Here is a 24,100-nt window from a genome sequence, read left to right on the forward strand (position 1 = left end):
AGTTCAACTGTCTTCCTCAAAAGAAGAAAATTAGGCATGATTGATGTCACTGAATGTGTACTTGTCTGTGTAGACATTTCTTAGGGGGTCTCTTCCTAGGAATGGGTTTAAAATGGGAATCATAAGAATCCTGCACAAATATTTTCTGGCTATGATAGTCTTATATTTTTTAATGTTTATTTATTTTTGAGATAGAGACAGAGCATGAGCAGGGGAGGTGCAGAGAGAGGGAGACACAGAACATGAAGCAGGTTCCAGGCTCTGAGCTGTCAGCCCAGAGCCCATTGCGGGGCTCAAACTCAGGAACCAGGAGATCATGACCTGAGCTGAAGTCAGACACTTAACTGTCTGAGCCACCCAGGCACCCCGATGGTCTTATTTTTAACAAAGGGAAGGAGGGAGGGCTTGGACAAAACGAGTGAAGTTATGGAATGAGTAAATCACAAGAATAAAAGATTCACCATAAGGAATATAGTCAATGGCATTGTAACAGCAGAATATAACTATGCTTGTGAGTGTAAAATACTACATAGACATGTTAATCACTGTATTATATACCTGCAACTAATGTGACACTGTGGGTCAACTATACTCAAAATTTTTAAAAAGTCAGAATAAAAGTAAACAAGTAGAACTCTAACCAAATCTACTTGAACAAATGATGATAAAAATCAAATTTACCTTACTTGATTTGCTTTCTCTGTATATGCTTATAGTTAAAGTGACATTTTATTATAATTACTATGTCAGTATCACTGACCTTGGTTCACTGTTGACAGTGTTAGATTTGGCATTATTTCCCATTTAAAAAAAGATACATTTTGGTCTGATATCACTTACCAGATATTGTTTGAAAATGGCTTTGAGGATCAAATAAATATTTATTCACCTTCTTTCTATTCTTGGAAAACTTCACATGAAAAGCATTTTGAATTTTTGTGAGTTTTGAATTTTCAGAAATGGGAAATTCCTTTCCAAAAACAGCATTCATTTCTATAAGAAAGTGGATCATTTTTACCTGAAATTTCTCCATAGATAACTAATGTGGTTCATCTCTACATGATTTTTTAATCTACATCATTCAAACGACACCACCAAAGATGTTATTTACGTCAAAGGACAGTACAGGCAGATGGAAGTTAACCTCTTGGGTCTCCTCCTCACAGATCTCTTTAAGGAAGTGGCGGGACCGACAGAGATGTGTGACCAGAGGCAGCTTGGCCTGTTACTTCATGACGCCATCCAGATCCCTCGCCAGCTGGGCGAAGTAGCGGCTTTTGGGGGCAGTAATATCGAACCCAGTGTCCGCAGCTGCTTCCAACAGGTGAGCACAGAGGGTCGCTGAAAGGTAGGATGTTCCCGGAATTGGTACAGGAAACTCGGGCTGGAGCCACATGGTAGAGGGTGTTGGTACCATCCCTGAAAGCATGTGTTCTGTTTCTTCAAGCACATTTGATTCAAGGAACAGTAACCTCCTCAAAATTTACTGTCTGTCAATGGATAAAACCCCAAATCTCTAAAACGTGCTATTAGAATGCTATGATTTGGCCTTGACTTTGCCGTGGCCCTCACCTTTTAGCACCCACCCTCTTGCTGTCCGGTTCCCAACCACGGTTTTACATCCCTCATTCCCGCCCTCACATCTTTGGTCATGTGCCCTCTGTTTAGAATATTCTTCCTTTCCCTTTGCCTGCAAATTCCATTCTCATTGCTAATTTTTATTCTTTTATTGGATGTTGGCTTAAATCTCACATTCTCTGAAAATCCTTCTCTGAGCACTTCAGGTGAGGCTATGTGTTTACTTACTATATTCACCTGAATCTCCTCTGTCTTCTTATAATGCTCATGAAAGTGTAATTATATACCGAGTTATAGAATTAGTTGATGAGTGTTTTTTCTTTCATACAAATCTCAAAATTCTTTTTAATGCTTGCTGTATATAAAAGCATTCTAGAAACATTGCTACTGACGTTATACGTACACATAAAGGAAAAGGCTACAGATATTTTGGCAAAGCGTATCCAGTGATTTATTATTGCGGGGAAAAAAATGCTCACACCATCTCTTTAAGGAGAATTGATGTTATGGGTTATTACATTTTATAATGGCCCTTTTGCTTGTTTTAGAGATATAAAAAATACCGAATGAAAATTCTAAACATGATTCTCCCATGTACTGGTTCATAAGGTGACCTTGACAAAAGCAGGAGACATACGTTGGTACAAATTTAACTTTGCATAAATGGAAATTGGTAATTGTCAGGATTTAAAGAGAGACCAAGGTATTTAATACAGTTAATCATAATAAATTTAGAATTGTATTCATAGTAATAGATTCCCAGTGTGATATTGTAACAAGTAGGGCAGGATACAGAAATAACAGTTTTTATTTAGCATTTATAATGACCCTCAAATTTGGGAAGTTACAAGTGAGTTTTTATTTCTTCAAAGTTTTACTGTTTTAAATGAATGAATTTTATAGGATTAAAATATTTATGTGAAGATAGTATGTAGAATTGTGTGATTTGGGTTTGTTTTCAATCTGAGTCTATTAACGTACTGAGATTTTTTTTCCTCCTTCCTATATAATAATTTCTGCTTTTTTGTTTTTTACTGGTTTTTTAAAATTTATTTTTGAGAGGAGGAAGGGTAGAGAGAAATGGTAACACATAATCTGAAGCAAGCTCCAGGCTCTGAGCTGTCAGCACAGAGCCCGATACCGGACTCGAACCTGTGAACCATGAGATCATGACCTGAGCCGAAGTCAGACGCTCAACCACTCAACCGACTGAGCCACCCACGCGCCCCTAATTTCTGCTTTTTCTAATTTTAAATTCTAAGATTTTCTCTTCATGGAGAACCTTAAATGTTTTGTAATTTAACTGACCTGGAAAGAGTTCTGTAACTTTTCTTTCATTTCATGTAGATTTTCAGAAGATCATAAAACAATACCAGCTGTATTTAAATGAAGAAATTTTCTTCACCTTTTACATATTTGTTTTTTTACCAGAATAACAACAAGCCAGAGATAAGTGTGAAAGAGTTTATTGATTGGATGCGTCTGGAGCCGCAGTCCATGGTTTGGCTACCGGTCTTACATCGAGTGGCAGCGGCTGAAACCGCAAAACATCAGGCCAAGTGCAACATCTGTAAAGAATGTCCAATCGTTGGGTTCAGGTGAGACGGTCTGTCACCAGCGGGGGCAGGAGACTCTATCTTCTATCCTGTTGTTGTGACTTCAGTGTATGGCCATCATCCCTTCCCACTGATGCCTTCTGGGGATTTGTGCCCTCAATAAATGGGATGCCTACCTTATTCGTCGGCAAATGTCATTCCTTCTTATAATCACTACATGAAACTTATTATTATTTTTTAATTACTATTATTGTTATACCACTTTGCTCCAGAAACAGATTTTTCTGAATTTCTATTTATATACATCCCAGAAATGTTCATGCATGATAATTGTATGACTCGTTATACATATATGGCTCTGATAGGATTTGGTGATATAGCACCTTTGGAATGAAACTTAGTAAGCAGCAAGCAACATTTTTTAAAAACTTATTTTAGAGAGAAAGTGGGAAAATGGGGCAGAGGTTGAGAGAGAGAGAGAAAATCTTAGATCTCATGACCCTGAGATCATGACCGAAGCTGATATCAAGAGTCAGATGCTCAACCGACTGAGCCACCCACACCGGCTCCCCCTAGAAAGCAACATTCAAATAGTGAGCAGTCATCTGATTACTTTGTTACTTCTTCCCAAGTTTGATGTGAAGTTGATGAACCCTACTGTTCACCTTCACAGGAGGAAGCTTTGTCAGGGAATTTTGAGATTCCTTTATTAGTGATGGTGTAATTGGTATTTAAAAATTGGATGCCTCAGGCTAATAAACTTAACTCTGTTCTCTGCCATTTGCATCTCCATTCACACACTACAGAAAATCTTCTGACTTGGGTATTTGTCTTCTCATTATGTTGAAACAGATGGAAACATGCTTTAGAGACTTGAATTCCAAAAAAAATCTTTTTTTTCACTTGGGAGATGGTTTTGTTAATTTCCCTTGTGAAATTCAAGATTTTCCTGGCCTTAATTTAGGGCTAAGGTACTAAGAAAGTTCCACACTTGTGGCCAGTCTACCTTTTATTTCCATGGTGATTTGGATGAATGGAATTCCTTACCACAAATGATTGATTTGGATTAAATAATAGACATCCAAGCCAACGAATTTTCTTTTCTTCTCTCTAGGTATAGAAGCCTCAAGCATTTTAACTATGACGTCTGCCAGAGTTGCTTCTTTTCTGGTCGCACAGCAAAAGGTCACAAATTACATTACCCAATGGTGGAATATTGTATACCAGTGAGTACTGAGCTGCTTTTTGTTTTGTTTTGTTTTTTTAAACAACGTGTTGCTTTTGAATTAACTAATGTCAAAATTTTTCTGTTTATTTAGACTTAACTTTTTATGGAAAAAATCACTTTCAAGATTACTTAACTAATTTTTTGTGGCTTTGTTTTCTTTTAAACAGATACATCTATATTGAATTCATTAACACAAAATAATTATAATTTTTCAGAAAAATTGCTCTATTACATTTTATTTACATCTGTGTTTTGATTTTAAACTTAACTTTTTGGTAGGGAATTTTTATTAAGAGCTCACACTGGCCTACACTGAAAATGATACTATATGTTCAGAAACCATATATTTTTTAGACATTAAAATATATTTCCAGGGGCACTTAGGTGGCTCAGTGGATTAAGTGTCAGACTCTTGGTTTCACCTTAGGCCTTGATCTCAGGGTGATGAGTTCAGGCCCTGTGTTGAGCTCTGTTCTGGGCATGAAGCCCACTTAAAAAATATATGATTTTTTTCATAATTAAATGTATTTATATTAGCAAAAAAGTAGAAAATGTAGAAAAGCAAAAAAATTCATAAATCTAGCTCCTAAATCAAATCAAACGAAATCTTTGATTTTGTTCATTTTAGATTTATTTTTATATTTACATTATTTTGATCCTTTTTTCCACTGAGCACGTTGTGTAGTAGTGTTACCCTCTATTGTCACACAGTGTGATTTTTCCTAGTTACAGACTATTTGAGTGAATTACTAAAATTTAACCACTCCCTCAAATGTATTTGGATACTTTAGTTTCAATTTTCTGGCATTATAAACAACACTCATATGAATATCTTTGTGAAAATAGCTCTTTCTGTATATTGCATAAATTACATTTCCATAGAATATAACACTGGAAGTAAATGATCTTGACCAGTGAATATGAGTGTTTTTATGACCAGAATTCTTCGTGTCAACTTATTTCCAAAAGATGTTTATATTACTTTACATTATTATCACATTTTGTGAATATTCCAGTTTCGCTAGCGTTGGATACCAAGACTTGTTCCTTTGATTTAAAGCTATTTTTTCTGCAACTATCTTCATTTTCTGTCAACAGCTATTTTTCAGCTTCCTTCCAAACAGTAAACTAAAATTTATTCATAGACTATACATTTTCTTTGGTTTAGGGAATTGGGTTACTTTTTTGGATTATAAATTGACAGAAAGGCAGCAATACTTATAAAATATATACATATAAATTTTACAATCTTAAGTATCTTATCTCAAATAGGTACCCCATATATGGAGAAGAAATCTCTAGAAAATGCTATGGAATTTTAATAGATGAAACACCCATAGTGTGTAATAACTTTAGGGAAAAAAATCCCCCAAGAAAATTTATGAAGCACCATCTATTACTATGATTAACATATTTATTCACTCAACAAATAAATATTGAGCACTTACCTTGTATCAGACACTGCTCTCAGCTCTAATTCATCAGTGTACTACCAAGATAAACAAGATTACTGTCTCTCCTGCTACTTTCCATTTAGGAGGAGGGGATGTGTGACAAGGAACAAGGAAACAAATAAATGAGATCATTACAGATTATAGTAAGCAGACTTTAAGGAAATATCTGGGTAATGAGACAGAAGATTAGAGGAGGCACTTTAGATAAAGAAATCAAGGAAGGCTGGCCTGAGAAGTTATTTGAGTTGAGATTGAAGGAGGAGAAAGAATCAACTGTGTAAAGAGCTAGTAGAAAGGTATTTCAGAGAAGAAACAGCAGACACTGAAGTCTGGAAGTGGGAAAGAGTTTGACATGATTGGGGCACAGGAGGAAGTGGAGTATATTCTACAAGGGGTCACACCAGCTGTGTCATTGGAGGTGCCCAGGACATCGTGAAGCTGTGGGACCCCTTGTTCAAAATGTCTTACAACTTTCAAGATGGCAGCAGAAGAGCATTAAGCCAAACTTAGGAAGCCTGTGAGTGTGGGACCCCTGCAACCGCACAGGTGACACACCCATGCAGATGGGAAAGAAAGAAGGGGGAACGGCAAGGGAACAGAAAGAAACAAGTGAATCCTGTCAGAGTGAATTTCTCCCTCCACAAAAGGGAGACTGGTAGGAGTTGAAATTAAAGAAAAAAGCGGTTATCAGATTGTGCTGAACCTTGCTGTTAAGAAATTGGGGAAAAGTATAGTATTGATATTTGCTTGATTAGATGGGGCTCAATCTGGGTAGCTCAGTTGGTTAAGCACCCAACTTTGGCTCAGGTCATGATCTCACATCTCTCTTGCTCTCTCTCTCTCAAAATAAAGAAATAAGCTTTAAAAACTAAGAAAATGAACTCAAACATGAATTTTTCTTTTTCTTACATTTATTTATTTATTTATTTATTTAGCATATAAGCAGGGGAGGGGCAGAGAGAGGGAGAGACAGAATCCTAAGCAGGCTCCATGCTGTCAGCACAGAGCCTGACACAGGGCTCCATCCCACGTACCATGAGATCATGACCTGAGCCAAAATCAAGAGTCAGACGCATAACTGACTGACCCACACAGGTGCCCCTCAGATGTGAATTTTTCAATACAATGATAATAAGCACCACTTGCATGTAAGTGGATCAGACCTTCCTGTGCAGATTCTGGTGTTTGCATTTCTCATAGTGCGTCTCCACTTTTGGTTGGTTTGATGCTCTACTTATATTACTGACTTCATTTCTTTCCCCTCCATCTTCTCTCTTCAACTGTATCTGAATGTTTCTGTTGTTAAAAGTTTTCTGAAGCATAATTTTAAACCCTCAAAGCTCCAGAAATATTTCTTCAAACATAGCAGCTTAGTGTGACAATGTTTGTCTTCATATGTAAGCAGACTAATGGTGTGTGAATTCTCTATCATAATTTATGAAGGCATTTTATGAAATTGATAGTAAACCATTTATATACAGAAGTGGAGTTCTTCTTTCTCTAGAAGATGATTTTTTTTTAAACTTGTATTTTCCTCCACCACTCTATAACCCAACATTATACCTTAAAGAAGTTTGTGATTAGGCTCAGGTTGAATTCACCTAAAACAACCAATAGGACATGGATTTTGTTTAATCCCTGCCTCTCCATCCCTCCAAATCCCACCCCTTCACAAAAACATCTCAGTTTATACATTGTATGTAAAATCTTTCCTATGTCCTCTGGCTTCCCCTCAAGGACACATCACTCAGTGGTCTCTACCAGTAGATAGCTTCTCTGTCACCAGTTAGAACTGGATTGTATGTTATCTTGTATTATTTTTTGTGTGGTGTTTTTGCCCCCTCAACATTTTTTAACTCCTTAAATGAATCTTATACTTTTCTTACTACTCTTAGTTAAATCTGGCTCATAAGAGCTAAATGAGCTTATATCTTACATTATAAACACTAATTATAGAATATTAAAGCCAGAAAAGATCGAAGAGATCATCTAATTCATTCTCATTTTAAAGAGAAAACTGAATCATAGAAAATGTGATAGTGTTCAAAGTTGGTGGCCTGGATTTAGTGATTTTACTCCATTAGAAAAATATACATAATTTGGTGCATTAGCTAACCGGTTTCTGTATGCTTGCTGGAGGGCTGTATTTGTTGGGTGCTCTGGTAATATAGGCATTTTGCTGGGGACTTGGAGATACAGTGAAAATATAATGGAGGAAAGAAAGACCTCCATGTGGAGAAATTTAAGATGATGTGTTTTTTTAAATGATTAAGTTTGTAGATAAATAGTCACATTTTTTTCTTGTTATCTGTGTACTACATGTTTGAATTCAAGGATTACTATTTACTAAAAAATGACTGACATTTTATATTAAAGATGTTTTGATTTTAAGTTTTATTTTTATTAGAATAGCAGTTTGTGATCATTTAATTTCATAGTAAAAATTACCCTTATTGTATCTTTTGAAAGAAATAGTCTGTGTGCTCCTGTTGCAAATAACCAAAACTTAATCCATATTAGAAACATTTTTTATGTCAGGACATACAAAAGACCTTTAAATTAGAGAGGATGATGCATTTTGCATAGGATTTGTAAGAGTTTATACAATTGCTGATGGTAAAAGAGGGCTAGATAGGGTTAAATATTAAGGAGGGTAGAAAATGTTTGGAATTGCTGCTTGGGGCAAGCATGAGTCAACAAGAGATGAGCAAATTGATTGCTACATTGCAACGGGAGTGTAGCTGAAGCTAATTGACAAGGATCTGCATTGATTCCCTCATTGCTCAGTCGCTTTAGCATTAAAAAAGATGATAGGTATAGTCAAGGCCAAGAGAATGAATGATTCAGAGGTATTAATGATACTGGCATTGCTTTGGGCTGTCCCCATACTGAAGAAATCCCAAATGGGGTTGAAGGGCTCCAGGTCAAGATCATGGGGGAAAGAACAGGTTTACTCATATTAAAGAAGTGGGAGCAAGGGTCACGGTGGTTGTTGTTTTTTTTCCCCCCAAGTTAGAGAGTTGGGACTGACAGTGTTTTGAGTCGTCATGAGATCTGAGGTGTAGACATACACCAGTATGTGGCTAATGTGGGACATAAAAGGCCTTGAGATGAGATGGCACTTAGAAGATCATCAGTATGTCTCTAGAAGTGACAAGTGATAGCTGTGCCTGGCCAAGTGCTGTCAAAGGGGAGTGGTTGGACACATTGGTTTTAGTAGGTGAGAACACGGAGTCTACAGGCAAAATGCTGTAAACCTCCTTATTCTTGGTCTTTGTGGGGAGACTTATTCTTGGTCTTTATGGGGAGAGGTTATATGGCCCATCAAGGGAAAAGGATGGTGGAGGAGAGACATTGTTAGCACAGGAGCACCAGGATTCACTGAAGAGTTGGGTGCAGTTCCTGTTAGGAATAAGACTAGAGGGATGTGTGTATACATCAAAGAACACAGAGTCCACGATAGCAGGGACAGAACGGTAACTAGACAGAGGCTGTGTGCATCTGGTAAGGGACTGTGGTGCGCAGAGGAAAGGAGAAGTGGGGAAAGGCAATAATGAGGGTGCTTTCTCTTTGACGTGTTAGCTCAGGGAGAAGAGATGGGATGTTTGCAAAATTTTATTGTTAGGAAAGTCAGCAGGTCAGCTACTCCCAGTATTCACACTGATGGAGTAGAATCATTACAGAATTCTCTGCTTATATGGAAGGTTTGGACAGGAGTAATTTGCACTGATAGTTTCACTGAGATTTTGGTAAGAGGGGAGGACAGGAGAAACATACTGCTATGGGAAACAGCTTATTACACTACTGACATGTAAAACACACTTGTATTTCTTTTTTAACTAAGTGCATGTTACTTTGAAAGCAACAGATTCCAGCATATTCTTGCCGATATTGTTTAAGATAGGGGGAAATAAACCAAAGTTTTGTATTTCAGTGTTTCTAGAAAATGTAGAAAAATCCATTTTCTACTGAAAACAAAAAAAGCAGAAAAGGTTTTCTTTTAAAGTTTAAAGTGAAATCACATTTTTTTCTGTACAAACTATATGTTGTTAGCAAGAAACAAACAAGAACAAAAAAAAACCCCACTAGAATTAGTTGTTCTGTCCACTCCCCTCCACCTGCTAGCATCAGTGTATTTGTAAGACTGTAAAAATCAAATATAAGAAAATGCTGGCTCATTCTTTGGAAAGCTATGCATTGCATTAGCGCCATTTGTTTTTGGCAGTCTTGTTTCTTCAGATGAGACATGGGATGTTTGCCAGTCGGCTAAATGTGCAGCATCATTGACTTCGGTGACCTCAGCTTCCTGAAGTGGCTTCTCAGTTCTTGCTCCCCTTACCCTGTGTCCCCAGTAAGTTGAGTGCATTTAGAGTGTGTCATTAGCTTGTAAGTCGAAGTTTGGACAACATCCGTTTTCCTTTGGGTGCCTTATTACCCTACGTATTCATGACCCCATGTGATTGTGTTAATACTAACTTTTTAGTTTCATGGTTTTCCATTAGAACTTGAAAGGCTCCAAGCTTGTCTTATTGATTCCATCCTATTCATGGAATTCAGAGTATCTGAATTTCAACTTGTTGAAATCAATGAAACAAATCAATCCTGAGACTTTTTTTTTTTTTGCAATTAAAAAAATACCTATTGGAATGTTTTTAAGATAAGTCCTGCAATAATGAGATGGACTCCTTAGAAGTATGCATGTACCATTTGGGATTATTGACTTCTAGGTTTAAAAAGTAAATCTTACTAATGATGGTGCCGTTCAACAGCAATGTTTGCGCTTATGCAAAATCCAAGGGATAATGTTTAATTATTCTACTCATGTGCCAAGTGGCTGTGTTGTTTTCTTATAAACAGTCAGGAATAAAATGAACAGTCAGTCAAGGAATAAAATAAAGGAAAATGTTTATATTTCTTATAAGTAGTCAAGAAATAAAATGAAGGAAAATTTAAAATACCTCCAACTTTGGTTGGCAAACTAGAACTCAAGAGTGAAAAATCACCTGATGCCAGCTTATACAGGAATTTTTGAGGTTTTGGTAGAGAGTCACATGGATAGACTTACGCCAGGGTAGCTTTTATAATTCAAGTAACATGCTTTTATATTTTATGCATTCATGTGTATTAGCTGGTGGGGTGCAAGTTGAGGACTAATTACTTCTTATTATACAAATAAGTTTTCATCATTATCTCTGTGCTACTTAATAGCAGCACAGTGGAGGGAAGTATAATTTTGAGTATTCACATGCCCTCTTGTCTGTGTAAGTTTAGTTTTAAAGTGTTTTTCCCAGTGACTCACCTTCATTAACTTTCCAGAAATGACAGTTGGAGTGACAGTCCTCATTTGGATATGTGCGTTTTTATGTTCTTCTTAAAAAGCAAGCCAGAGGGGAGTGCCTAGATGGCTCAGTCTGTTAAGCATATGATTTTGGCTCAGGTCATGATCTCACAGTTCATGGGTTTGAGCCCCACATCGGGCTCTGGGGTGACAGCTCAGAGTGTGGAGTCTGCTTTGGATTCTCTCTGTCCCTCTCTCTGCTCCTCTCTCCCTCCCTTTCTTTCTCTCTCTCAAAAATAAAATAAAAAGTTAAAAAAAATTAAGCCAGAGGATTTGGGGGAGATGGTGGTAGAAGTGGATTTAGAGTTTTTCAATATCTTTTGACTCTGTCATTTTCTTCCCGTTTCTAAATTAGTTACATAAAAGGAAAGCCACTAAATAATAAAACCAATCCCCTGAACATTTACAATAAAACTAGGTGATAAGTTACCCCCAAAACAAGCACCACTGGCCACAAACCTGTAGGATATCATTATCTTTAAGAGGAAGAAAAAAAGGAAGCAAGGTGTCTGAGAATGGGAGAACCCCAAAATAACCAACAGGTCTTCAGGGGAAAGCTCAAAAGACTGAGATGGGAGTGGAATCATGAAAATGTGACGAGCCCCTAGGGGAAGGGCTGAAGGCTCTGGGGTGCTCTGGGTTTCTGGGGCCCTTAGACCTGACCCACCAGGGCTTCCTTTCAGCAAATAGCCTCACACTGGATAAATTGCTAGGAATGACACCGACACAGCAGGTCAGAGCAGCAGAGATGAAAGAAAGAAATGATCTAATCTAAAGTAGGGCAAGGAGGGGGCACCTGGTTCAGGTGGTTAAGCATCTGACTTAGGCTCAGGTCATGATCTCACAGTTGGTGGGTTCAAGCCCTGTGTCGGGCTCTGTGCTGATAGCTCAGAGCCTGGAACCTGTCTGTCTTTGGATTCTGTGTCTCCCTCTCTCTCTGACCCTCTCCTGCTCACGCTGTCTCTCTCTCTGTCTCTCAAAAATAAATAAAAAACAGTAAAAAAAATTTTTTTAAATAAAGTAGGGCAAGGGAACAGGACCAGGAAATCCCCAAACTCAAGTGCCCAATTTCTGAATACTCCACAAAAGCAAAAGAAGAGGGAGCTCTGTGAAGCTTTCCTGAGTTAGTAAAGTTAATTTCACAAGTGACAAAATTGAGCACCACAAAGTATCCAGATTAAATCTCAGGGGCACCTGGGTGGCTCAGTGGTTAAGTGTCTGACTCTTGATTTTGGCTCAAGTCATGATCTCACAGTTGTGAGTTCGAGCCCCATGTTAGGCTCTGTGCTGATAGCACGGAGTCTGCTTAGGATTCTCTGTCTCCCTCTCTCTCTGCCCCTCCCCTGCTTGTGCTCTCTCTCTCTCAAAAATAAACATTAAGAAAAAAGATTAAATCTCATATAAAGTCAAAGAAAAAAAAATTTCCAGTCATTTAAACAGAAGGAACAATATGACTTAAAAAGGAAAGAAAATTAAATAATCAACTGCAAAGCTTTATACCAAAAGATAATGGAGGGCCATATTTAAGGAACTCAGAAAAAAAAGGAATATGAGTCAAGGATGTGATATTGAGAAAGTCAACCTTTTATTATCTAGTAAAAGACAGAGGAAAATTATCACCAAAATACAGCAGTTTGGGTAGTATTGATCCCAAGAGCACATCTTGAACATTTATTAAAGAGCAGGCTTCAGACAACCAAAATAACTAGAGAAACAGCATCCTAATGGTCAAGACCATTAAATAAATCATTGCCTGTAGAGTTTAAGCTGTGTGGGGCTGATTGGAGTAGGTTATATAGGACAATTTGAGCTTCAACACTGATAATAATTACAATAAACCAAAACACAATAAGTCTGTTAAAAATCTATGAATTCATAATGATCTTAAAAAGTGGTTGCCTTTAGAGGATTACAGGAAACCGGTATGTTACTGGGGAAATAGGTCAATAAAAGGGAAACACCAAACATGTAATCCTGCCTTTCCTGAATGAACTGTATTACTGAGTGACCAGAAAGTAGATGAGGAGACATGTTTTTATATAATTACTTCAACTAATAATGAACATGACTGATAGAATCAGATTCTTGCCATTTTTATGCCCCCCATTGGATAGTTACAGACATTTAGCACGAAAGCTGTTAGGATCACAGAAGAGTGATAACCTAAGACCTCACGTCCCTGCCAAACACTAGTGAGAGATAGTCTTGCCAGCTCCCCCCTGAGGCTGATGCCTTCTCTGGATCCAGCTGCCAGTTGGCAGGATACCCAAAGGACTGAGGAACATGCTGAACTGCACCAAAAATGTGCAATCAGCAAAGTTGAGTTAGGTCAAATTGCCTATGTTTTCCAACAGATAATTTTCAAGTATGGAGGAGAAATCTGTGCATCAAAAGTGACAAAATATGTCATATTTTTTAACTGAATGAGACTAAACTACAGTGTCTAGGGATAGACAGTGAAAAAGTAATTTTTAAACACAAGGTAGTTATTTCTTATAAAATGAGGATAATGGTTATTATGGAGAGAAGAGAGGGGTATGACTGGGATGATGAATGTTGAAGGGGCTTCTGGAATGTCTGGAAAAGTTTAATTTCCTGACTGGATGGTATTTGCCTTATAATAATTCACTAAGCCCATTTACACAATGGGCTCTTCAGCAAATGGTGTTGGGAAAACGGGACAGCGACATGCAGAAGAGTGAACATGGGCCACTTTATCACACTGTACACAAAAATAAACTCAAAATGGATGAAAGACCTAGATGTAAAACAGGAAACCATCAAAATCCTAGAGGAGAAAACAGGCAACAACCTCTTTGACCATGGCCACTAGAACATTTTACTAAACATGTCTCCATAGGCAAGGTAAACAAAAGTAAAAATTAACTATTGGGACCTCATCAAAATAAAAAGATTCTGCACAGCAAAGGAAATAGTCAACAAAATTAAAAGGCAGCCAATGGAATGGGAGGAGATATTGCAAATGGCATATCAGATAAAGGGTTACTTTCCAAAATCTATAGAGAAGTCATCCAACTCAACACCTGAAAACATACAAACCAGTGAAGAAATGGGCAAAAGACATGAACAGACAGTTCTCCAAAGAAGACATCCAGATGGCTAAGAGACACATATATGGATGCCCAACATCACTCATCATCAGGGAAATCAAATCAAAGCCACAATGAAATACCACCTCACACCTGTTAGAATGGCTAAAATTAACAATTCAGGCAACAACAGATGTTGGTGAGGATGTGAAGAAAGGGGAACCCTTTTATACTGCTGGTGGGAATACAAACTGTTGCAAACACTCTGAAAAACAGTATGCAGGTTCCTCAAAAAATTAAAAATAGAGCTACCACATGACCCAGCAAATCCACTACTAGGTATTTATCCAGAGGATACAAAAATGTGGATTCAAAGGGATACGTGCACCCCAATGTTTATAGCAGCACTATCAACAATAGTCAAATTATGGGGGCACCTGGGTAGCTCAATCGGTCAAGCATCTGACTTTTGTTCAGGTCATGATCTCGCACGTTGTGAGTTCGAGCCCCACATTGGGCTTTTTGCTGACAGTTCAGAGCCTGGAGCCTGCTTCAGATTCTGTGTCTGTCTGCCCCTCTGCCACTCACGCTCTGTCTCTCAAAAATAAATAAATGTTTTTTAAAAAAGTCAAATTATGGAAAGAACCCAAATGTCATTGACTAACGAATGAATAAAGAAGATGTTGGGGCACCTGGGTTGCTCAGTCACTTGAGCGTCCGACTTCAGCTCAGGTCATGATCTCACAGTTTGTGGGTTCGAGCCCATCAGGCTCTGTGCTGACAGCTCAGAGCCTGGAGCTGCTTCAGATTCTGTGTGTCTCTCTCTTTCTCTGCCCCTTCCCCACTCACTCTCTGTCTCTCAAAATAATATAAAGACATAAAAAAATTTAAAAAGATGTGATATCTATCTATCTGTAGACACACACACACACACACACACACACACACATAGAGGAATATTACTCAGCAATCAAATAGAGTGAAATCTTGCCATTTGCAACAATGTGGGTGGAACTAGAGTATAATATACTAAGGGAAATAAGTCAGAGAAAGACAAATAAATGATTTCACTCCTATGTGGAATTTGAGAGACACAGCAGATGAACATAGGGGAAGGAAAGGAAAAATAAGATGAAAACAGAGAGGCAAACCATAAGAAACTCTTAAATACAGAGAACAAACTGAGGTTTGCTGGAAGGGTGGGCTAAATGGGTGATGGGCATTAAGGAGGGCACTTGTTGGGATGAGTACTGGATGTTGTATGTAAGTGATGAATTGCTAAATTCTACTCATAAAGCCATTATTAACTACACTATATATTAACTTAGATTTAAATAAAATTTAAAATTAATAATAATTCACTAAGTCATACATTTGTTGCAGATAGTTTTATAGATCTCTGTTTTATTTTTACAATAAATACAGTACAAAGAATTTAAAAAAGTAAATCAGTCCAGTCACATTTTAAGCATGGTATTCCCTGAATGGTCAAAGAGCAAACAGTTTTAATATTTTCCTTTTTTCTCTTTCTTATGCATTTTTTCTCTAATTCTACATACACTAGATATGTCTCAGACATGCAATTTAAAAGTTATAAAATGACATTTCAGTATAACTTTTGTAAAACTCAATTTATAAGATATCTTGATGTAATAATAGGTATTTTAGTCAATGGCTATGGGTTCTCTCTCTTACAAAACCTAGAATTGTATCATTTTTCTAGGACAAGCGACACAGTGCTGGTATGGTGAAAAGACCCAGGTTTGTGAGAAAAGCTTTCTCCTCACTGACTTGAAGGTCTGAATCCCGGAACACTTTACTGCCTGTTTCTGGAGGAGTCGAAAAAGGGATGCCAATTTCATTGCACTTGATAGTTAAATGAGACTGAAGGGAAGCTGTTTATAAGATGCAGAATTCTATGCCAATGTTAGCCTTGTTTCATACAATGAGCTTTTGTTCTCCTTTGTTTTCTTAGCAGCAATAAATAAAAACCTAGTCTTTCAAGAAATGCGTGTTAGCCCACTTTAAAAATGTGGGATAATTTGTGTAGTAAAGAGTGACTTTCAAGTCCATCCTCAGATCATAGTGTCAATAGTAATTTGCTCAAAGAAGAAAGAGAACAAACTATTATACCTAGTGTGAAGATAGAGTTGACTTTGATGATATGCATTATGCTAGGTGGGTGGTCCTCTTCTTTTGCTTTTTACCAAAGCATTACTCTTGCACTTTGAAGTAGGAGATATTAGGCACTGTCATTGGGTAGCAAATTAGACCAAATAGATAAAAATATCTTTTAACTTTTTTTGGTGAGAAAATAGATTTAATTCATTTTCTTGGCTCTCTTTTAACTAAAGAAATGCATTCTGCTAACCTGAAAATAACCCCTAATTCTTGGGGGATGAATTGTCTTCCACTTTTAATATTACATAAAGTTTCTGGCATTAGTGAATTTGGTGCCTTTATATTATAACTATTAGTGGAAGAAAAACTATTGTTTTTTTTCTTCATTATGAAAATTGATAACGAATTAAAGTATGCTATATCTGTATGAGTATGCACTTGCTTTATCAAATATTACATTTGAGCATTATCAGGAACTCAAATTTAACTTCAGCCCCTGCTCTAACTTTTGGGAAGGCAGGTAGTTGCTTTTTATTTGTTTTTTGTTCCTTTTTGTTTTGTAGGAGATGGTTTTTGTTCGGGGGGGGGGGGGTCAGTTGGTTTTGCTTTGTTCTTCCTTGTCTTTAGTGTACTTAGTGGGAGAATGCTTGATGTGGAATCGGACATGTACTTTTGAAGGATGTGTCATTTTTTTCCCCAAGCAAAAGTTCACGTAAAAACCTAAATTTAGATAGCCAGAAGAACATTCTGCTAAATGAAAAGTCAGTCACAAAAGATGACATACTGTACGATTCCGTTTATAAGAAACGTCCCAGAGTCACCTGGGTGGCTCAGTCAGTTGAGCATCCGACTTCAGCTCAGATCATGATCTCACAGTTTGTGGGTTCGAGCCCCGTATCAGGCTCTGTGCTGACAGCTCAGAGCCTGGAGCCTGCTTCCGATTCTGTGTGTCCCTCTCTCTCTCTGCCCCTCTCCTGCTCATGATCTGTCTTCTCTGTCTCTCAAAAATAAATAAATATTTAAAAAAAAAAGAAAGAAACGTCCAGAATAGGCAAATCCATAGAAACAGAAAGTGGGTTAGTGGTTGCCAGGAGCCGATGGGAGGAGAGGGGGTAAGAGTGGGGGTAGGAATGATAGCAAATGAGCACAGGGTTTCTTTTTGAGGTGAGGCTGCACAACCCTGTGAATATATAAAAATGCCCTGGGGGCGGCAGACAGGGTCTGTGGCCAGGGCCTAGCCCACCTCCTTTTCTCCCACTCACCCCACTCAGAGCTGCCTGAATTGAAAACCTGGGTATGGCTTGAAAACCAGTGGCCTCAGTGGTGAACCCTTTTTATTACCAGATGAAGGGAGACCAAGTAAAAGCTAGAGGCCAATATTTCCGTATATATTAACAATGTTTTAAGAGCAGATCTAGAAATAAATCGCATCATAAATGCCTATACTTGCATAGGGGCCTTCTTTTCGTATTTCTGTCATAGAAAGCTTCTTCCCTTCTTCTCATTACCCAAACATTCAGGGAAAGTATCTGAAAATACAGTGATCTGCGGCTGTCATACCCATTGCTAGAGGTCCAAATGTTTTATGCAGTAGATGATATGTCTTTTCGACTTTATTCTCAGCCCCAGACATTCCATCTCTAAAAATGTCCTTCTTTACTCCTAAATGTGTTCTGCTTATTTCTCCTGTTCTATCTGGTTAGATCTTAATATCCCCAAACCATCGTCTCTCTTAATAACACTTTGCCTTAGATTTGTTTTCATTGGTAGCTTATTTTCTGTACTTATTCTTTATATTTGGAAGGATCAGTCCCTAAATAACTATAGACATTATATGGTGTGTTCTGCAGTATTCAGGAAAAGGTTGGATGTTGTGGGTCTGAGGGTAAGGCCTTGGGACTATTGGATGGTCCTTGCTATAATTTTTTTAATGAAATGAAAATGGATGAACTTTAATTATAAATATCTTGGGCTTATTTCTGTTTCTTCTTTGCTCTGCAAGCCTAGAGAATCAAAAGTTCCCTTAAGTGTGTACTAGAATCAGACACATTTAGGTAGAATGAGAGCAGATGGAAAGCAACAAAACTGCATAAGGGCTGACTCAGAATTTAGTTGCTTTAAAAAATAATTATATTTTTTAAGCTTCTGTTTGCAAAACAAGTTGGTATGCATCCTGGGCATGCTTGCCATGAAGGAAAAGGCGACGGACTGGGGAGGGTGCAAAGCAGTGGGGGGGGGGGGTGCACAGGCAGTAAGTAAGCTGTGTATTTAGCATGCAGTTTATTATTCTAGAAAAGTCCTCAGGTTTTGTGAAGTGATTGAAGTGAGGTCTATGCAGGTATGGATTGAATAGCCAACTAGGAGTCCAATGACCAAGGTTTTAAATTCAGTTCCCTGCAGGTAATGTAAATGTATTATAGGTCTTCAGAAGGACTAAAGTTGGCATCTGTTTAACATATTGTGAATAAAGACTAGAACTGGTGATAGCTGAGGCTTAGGGAACAGGTCATAGGATGGAGGAGGGGATGGGGTTGGGATAGATCTCAGCCCATCTCACCCTAAATGATTATTAACTAATCACCTTGACATGACTAAGGAAACAGTAACATTTTATTCTGCCTTAAAACTCTAGACCATGTGGAGAGCCTGATTGGCTCACCTGATTAAGCATCCAACTCTGGATCTCAGCTCAAGTCAGGGTTCAGAGTTCAAGCCCCATATTGGGCTCCATGCTCAACCCCTCCCCCAAACAAAATAAAAAAATAAATATATATTTTAAAAAATAGATAAATATAAAAATTTAGTCCATGTCAAATTTTTGGGAAAGACAGGATTCCGTACAATATTGTAAGTGAGAACCGTTTTATAGCCAGAATGCATCATCATCACTAAACATTTAATAGCAAATTGCAACTCTTAGTAACAGGAATCAACCAATAAGATCGCCAAAACTAATTTTACTCTTTGGCCAAGTTTTTAAATATTGGGGAAATGAGCTAGTGATGGTTTATTTTCAACAGAAAATAAAAAATTATAAACTGATTGCTGGATGTGTTTAGGGACGAGTCCTGATTGCCATGTGATTTCATGACACGATTTGTTATTCCAAAAATACATAAAGCTACCGACACTGTTTGTTATTGAATTGCATGAATTTATGTCTGCTCTAATTTTATTGGAGCTAGATACCTTCTTCCATTTTAATGAGAGAAGTATAATTTTTTGAACCTCCTAGACAACATCTGGGGAAGATGTACGAGACTTCACAAAGGTGCTGAAGAATAAGTTCAGATCAAAGAAATACTTTGCCAAACATCCTCGGCTTGGCTACCTACCTGTGCAGACAGTTCTTGAGGGTGACAACTTAGAGACGTAAGTTCTGTTTTAATATCGAAACTTCTATGTGCTCTTTTATTATGTATTATCTTTTATTAATGTTAGAGACACAAGAGAAATCTGATACCAGAAAGAACTTGTGTTTTGGTAAAATGTTTCATTTTAAAAGAGGTAAATTAAACTTGGAATCAGGCTTCACAATGTGAATTTTCACTGTTTGCTTTGACAATACCATGGCTAAAATTTTAGGTTAATTTTGCATGTGTTCCTCCATTTTAAAAATATGTATTACAGTGCATTCAAACTTTGCCTTGGTCATGCCTTTTCCCCTTAAAAATACTTACAGCAAACTGTAAGTATTTTTCCTCCTTTGGGGATATTTTTGCTATTTCATGGATTATGTGTTACACTTCTCTTACATGTTTAAAAAATTTTTAATGTTTGTTTATTTTTGAGAGAGAGAGAGAGAGAGAGAGAGAGAGAGAGAGAGATGGAGTGTGAGCAGGGGAGGGGCAGAGAGAGAGGGCAACACAGAATCCGAAGCTATTAGCACAGAGCCCGAGATGGGGCTCGAACTCATGAACCATGAGATCACAGCCTGAGCCACAGTTGAACACTCAACTAACTGAGTCACCCAGTTTTTTACATGTTTTTAATGTAAATTTATTAATAATACTGAATCTCTTCCTTCTGATATATGTGCTAAAATCACATCAAAATCTTTTATTTCTAATGCATTTTCTCTTGAACATGAAGACAGCAAAACAAGATAGCTTTATATGGCACATAAAAGAGACAAAACTTCTTAAAAGTATGTAATTCAAGTTTATAAGCATAAATGCAACAAAGTCTCAAGGCAGCAAACTTACTATGACCTTATAAAGAAAAGAAAAATAGCAATTTATAGCCTGAAATGAAAAGAAAAAGAATTTTTAAAACAAGCCAGAAGAAATGCAAAAAGTAATTTTAAATTACTAAACAAATATCAAGATCAAAATAGGTTTGATTTTCAATTTTTGAATCACATTTTATTTTATTTTATTTTATTTTATTTTGAGAAAGACAGCATGTTCCCAAGGGAGGGGCAGAGCAGGGGGGGAAAGAGAGAATCCCAAGCAGCCTCCATGCCCAGCACACAGCCTGACACAGGGCTCAGTCTCACAACTGTGAGATCATGCCTGAGCTGAAATCAAGGGTCAGAGGTGTTATTGAGCCACCCAGGTGCCCTGAATCGCTTTTTAAAACATCAGCATAAATATGCCTGCAGCGGCAATTTTCTCTTGCTTGAATCTTGGGAAAAATTAGCTTTTATTGCTAGTCATTAGCAAAGTGCCTAGTGATAAAAATAGTGATGTTCTAGTTACAGAAAGATGCCCTCTCAAATGACTATAGAAAAGAAACTCAGAAGTGTGATGTTTTCTACTTTATACAGTAGAAAAAATATAATAAAAAGTATTAAAAATGTGTTGAATGCAATTTTTGTGAAATCAGCCTTTCTTTCTTTAACCTTTAAAACCCATTGTTCATTTTATTGTGTTATCTAAGAGATAAGCCGAGAGCAGTAATAGCCTAGTATTATGATGGTCCAAGTCTCAAAGATTTCAAAGTAGAGGACAGACTATTTGGCCTGGATTTTTTTCCACATAAAGCTTTCTAGAACATTGGCTTTGCTGCATTTATGTATAAATGCATGTTGTTGTTTTTTTATTAATTTGTGGAACGTCTAAGAAGTAGAAGAAAGACCACAGCCAAAGCATAAGAGATATTTCATCCCTTTATAGGTACTGTTATGGGTGCACATGGATATGTTGATAGATCCAAAAATACCACATACACATTTAAAACCTACAAAAAATTCAAACTTTTTGATAACTTTGCTTGAGATAAGACTGTGTACAACTAAAATATTATGCGTCCCAGTTACTTTTTTCCACAGTACATTCTAGAACAAATTTTATTGAAGCAATTCATCTGCTTAAAATCCATAAGGAAAAATAGATTTTTGGTTCTCCCTTTGCTTGGTGGGTATTTGTCCTTTTCTTTGAAAGGTTTTATGATATTACATTCGTATTTATTTTACTATCTAATATACAGTTTAACTGTGCCAAACACCCCATGATACAGGCACAAATTTACTTCCCTTGGTATCAGATGTAATCAACCTTTGGAGGAGCTGCCTGAAGAATAGAATTATCACATTGTGTTTTTATTTACAGGATAATTTGTTGTTTGAACTCATGATGTGCCTTTCACTCTTAAGATAAGCCATTGGCATTTTGTGTCCCAAATAGCTACACCTTTCATTTGAATCATGCAGGTCAATTCATCTTTTTTTTAATACTCCTTTTCAGCATTTTTGATAATTTGCCTTTTAATGTCAAAATAATCATTGATTTCAATCATTCTAATCTGAGCGACTCAGTTAAAGTAAAAACAGAAAAACCTGCCAAATAATTTTGTGCTATGGTTATTGGCTGTAATTCTGCAAATGCTTCATTTCATCCATCATGAATTTACCAGCATTTTCAGAGAGAGGGAAACAAGAGAAAGAAAAGAAAGAGTGTCAGATTAAATCAGATGTCACAAGATTCTTTCTGAAAAAGATTTATGAGATACTGGATAGAGTGGGCAGGTTTTCTCTTTTTAATCCTAAAACGTGCTCTTGGAGTTGGTGTAGTTCATTTTTCTGCTGAGCCCTTTTTAGTACAAGGCCACTTAATCTTCTGGTGTAACAATTTATGTGAGTGGGTAGTAAAGTTTGATTTCATTTATTCTCCTATTTGTGGGAGAACATTGGAGAAAAACCAGCCAAGTGGTAAATGTGTTAAAGTTATTTATGAAGCTGATTGGGATTTTCTTTTGCTTCTTTCTCTTTCATCCCTGAAAAATGTAGTGTCTTATCCCCTATCCAGTACTTATATATGAATGCCTAGAGGGTATTTATGGGAAAAATGAGTTACTACTAAAAGGAGGTAAACAAAGTCATGCTTAGGTTTATTCAATTAATTTTGTAACTATGTGTACAAGAATTTTCAAAAAATAAATTAACATAAATAAGTAGAACATTATTAAAGAGTTGTCATTGAGGGGCACCTGGGTGGCTCAGTTGGTTAAGCATCTGGCTCTTGATTTCAGCTCAGATCATGATCTCATGGTTTCCTGAGTTCGAGCCCCACGTCAGGCTCTGTGCACTGACCCTGAAGAGATAGCTTGGAATTCTCTGTCTCCCTCTCTCTCTTTGACCCTCCCCCACTCAACCTCGCTCTGTCTCAAAATATATAAATAAACTTTTTAGAAGGTTTTTAATAAAAAGTTAGAAAGAATTGCTGTTGAACATAAACCTAAGAGACAGGCAAAAATTGTGACAAAAGGATTTGAGAATTGTGAGAGATTATTTTTGGCTAAAAGGTAGGCTGGTTTCCTTAAAGATTAAAGAAGTAAAGTAGACACTTCTGGCTGGTATTGGTCAAGTGGAATAGATGAGTTCCATGGTTCTTTTGAGTTCTTACCGTAGCAAGAGTCAACTCATAGTCAAGTGTAACTATGGTTATGGAGCACTGGATTGGAGGGTGTGACAGCTCACCTGAGACCTGGAAGATTAACAGAGCTGGACCTCCAGTGTTTGGTGTGAGAGGATGAAAGGGAGAGTTTCTAGGCAAGGGAAGTATTTTCAAAGGCCCAGAGACAAGGTCATTTTGGAAACTGGGTTGGAAAGCTGGGAAGAGTAGTAAGAAATAGGAGTGGAGAGAGAAGCAGGACCTACCTCATGAAAGCCTTGTAAGTCATGCCAAGATGTTTGAGTTTTATTGTGAAAGACAGGGAGCCATTGAAGGTTTATATATGAGAGCACACTGGGACCCCACTTACTCGGGAGCAAATGGGTTGAAGGAGGCAAAAAGACTGGAAGCCTAAGGCATTCAAAGAATCGTTAAGTTCCTCAAGGAAAGTCTGTATTGTATTTCATGTAATATTAAGTGTATTTATTAGAGAGTCTGATTTGTTGCATATTAGTGTGTGATTAACCAAAACACTCTATTCAGCTAGCGCTCTGGAAAGCAGGGATCGGCTACGTTATTAACTGTGGACTAACACACAGATTGGCCTTATGTTGAAACCTCTTTAACTGTAGACTCTATTGCTATGCAGTGAGGATATTCCCTTGTCTCCCAGAATTAAATGAGAAAATGTATCACTTAACCTTTTTTTCTCTACAAATCAAAATACTTTGAAGTCAATGAAGCCTTAAGTTTGATTTTGTTAATCTTTATTTCTTTTCTTAGAAGTGCTCTCAGTGCATAAAAAAACTTTCTTTTGAGAACTTCTTTGGTTCAGCTTTCTACCTCTGCCATTCTTCTCTTAGTTCAATGAATCATTTTTGTGCTAACTGAACTAACTTCACAGAAACTAATTATGTGGTTTCACAGAGCTTTTCCAAGTTC

The 24,100-nt window shown here is 37.2% G+C and overlaps 1 protein-coding gene across 1 annotated transcript in view; it reads left to right on the plus strand.

Annotated features, from left to right (window-relative positions):
* The window catches only part of UTRN (utrophin), a 507,319-nt gene that overhangs the window by 455,723 nt on the left and 27,496 nt on the right, over positions 1 to 24,100 (plus strand). The window contains exons 64-67 of the mRNA XM_029943246.1: positions 1,167 to 1,324; positions 3,010 to 3,176; positions 4,249 to 4,360; positions 19,561 to 19,697. Of these exons, the coding sequence (XP_029799106.1) occupies positions 1,167 to 1,324; positions 3,010 to 3,176; positions 4,249 to 4,360; positions 19,561 to 19,697 (574 nt within the window). The remainder of the gene's footprint in view (positions 1 to 1,166; positions 1,325 to 3,009; positions 3,177 to 4,248; positions 4,361 to 19,560; positions 19,698 to 24,100) is intronic.

Source organism: Suricata suricatta, chromosome 7 (assembly GCF_006229205.1).
Source record: "Suricata suricatta isolate VVHF042 chromosome 7, meerkat_22Aug2017_6uvM2_HiC, whole genome shotgun sequence".
Taxonomy (NCBI): Eukaryota; Metazoa; Chordata; class Mammalia; order Carnivora; family Herpestidae; genus Suricata; species Suricata suricatta.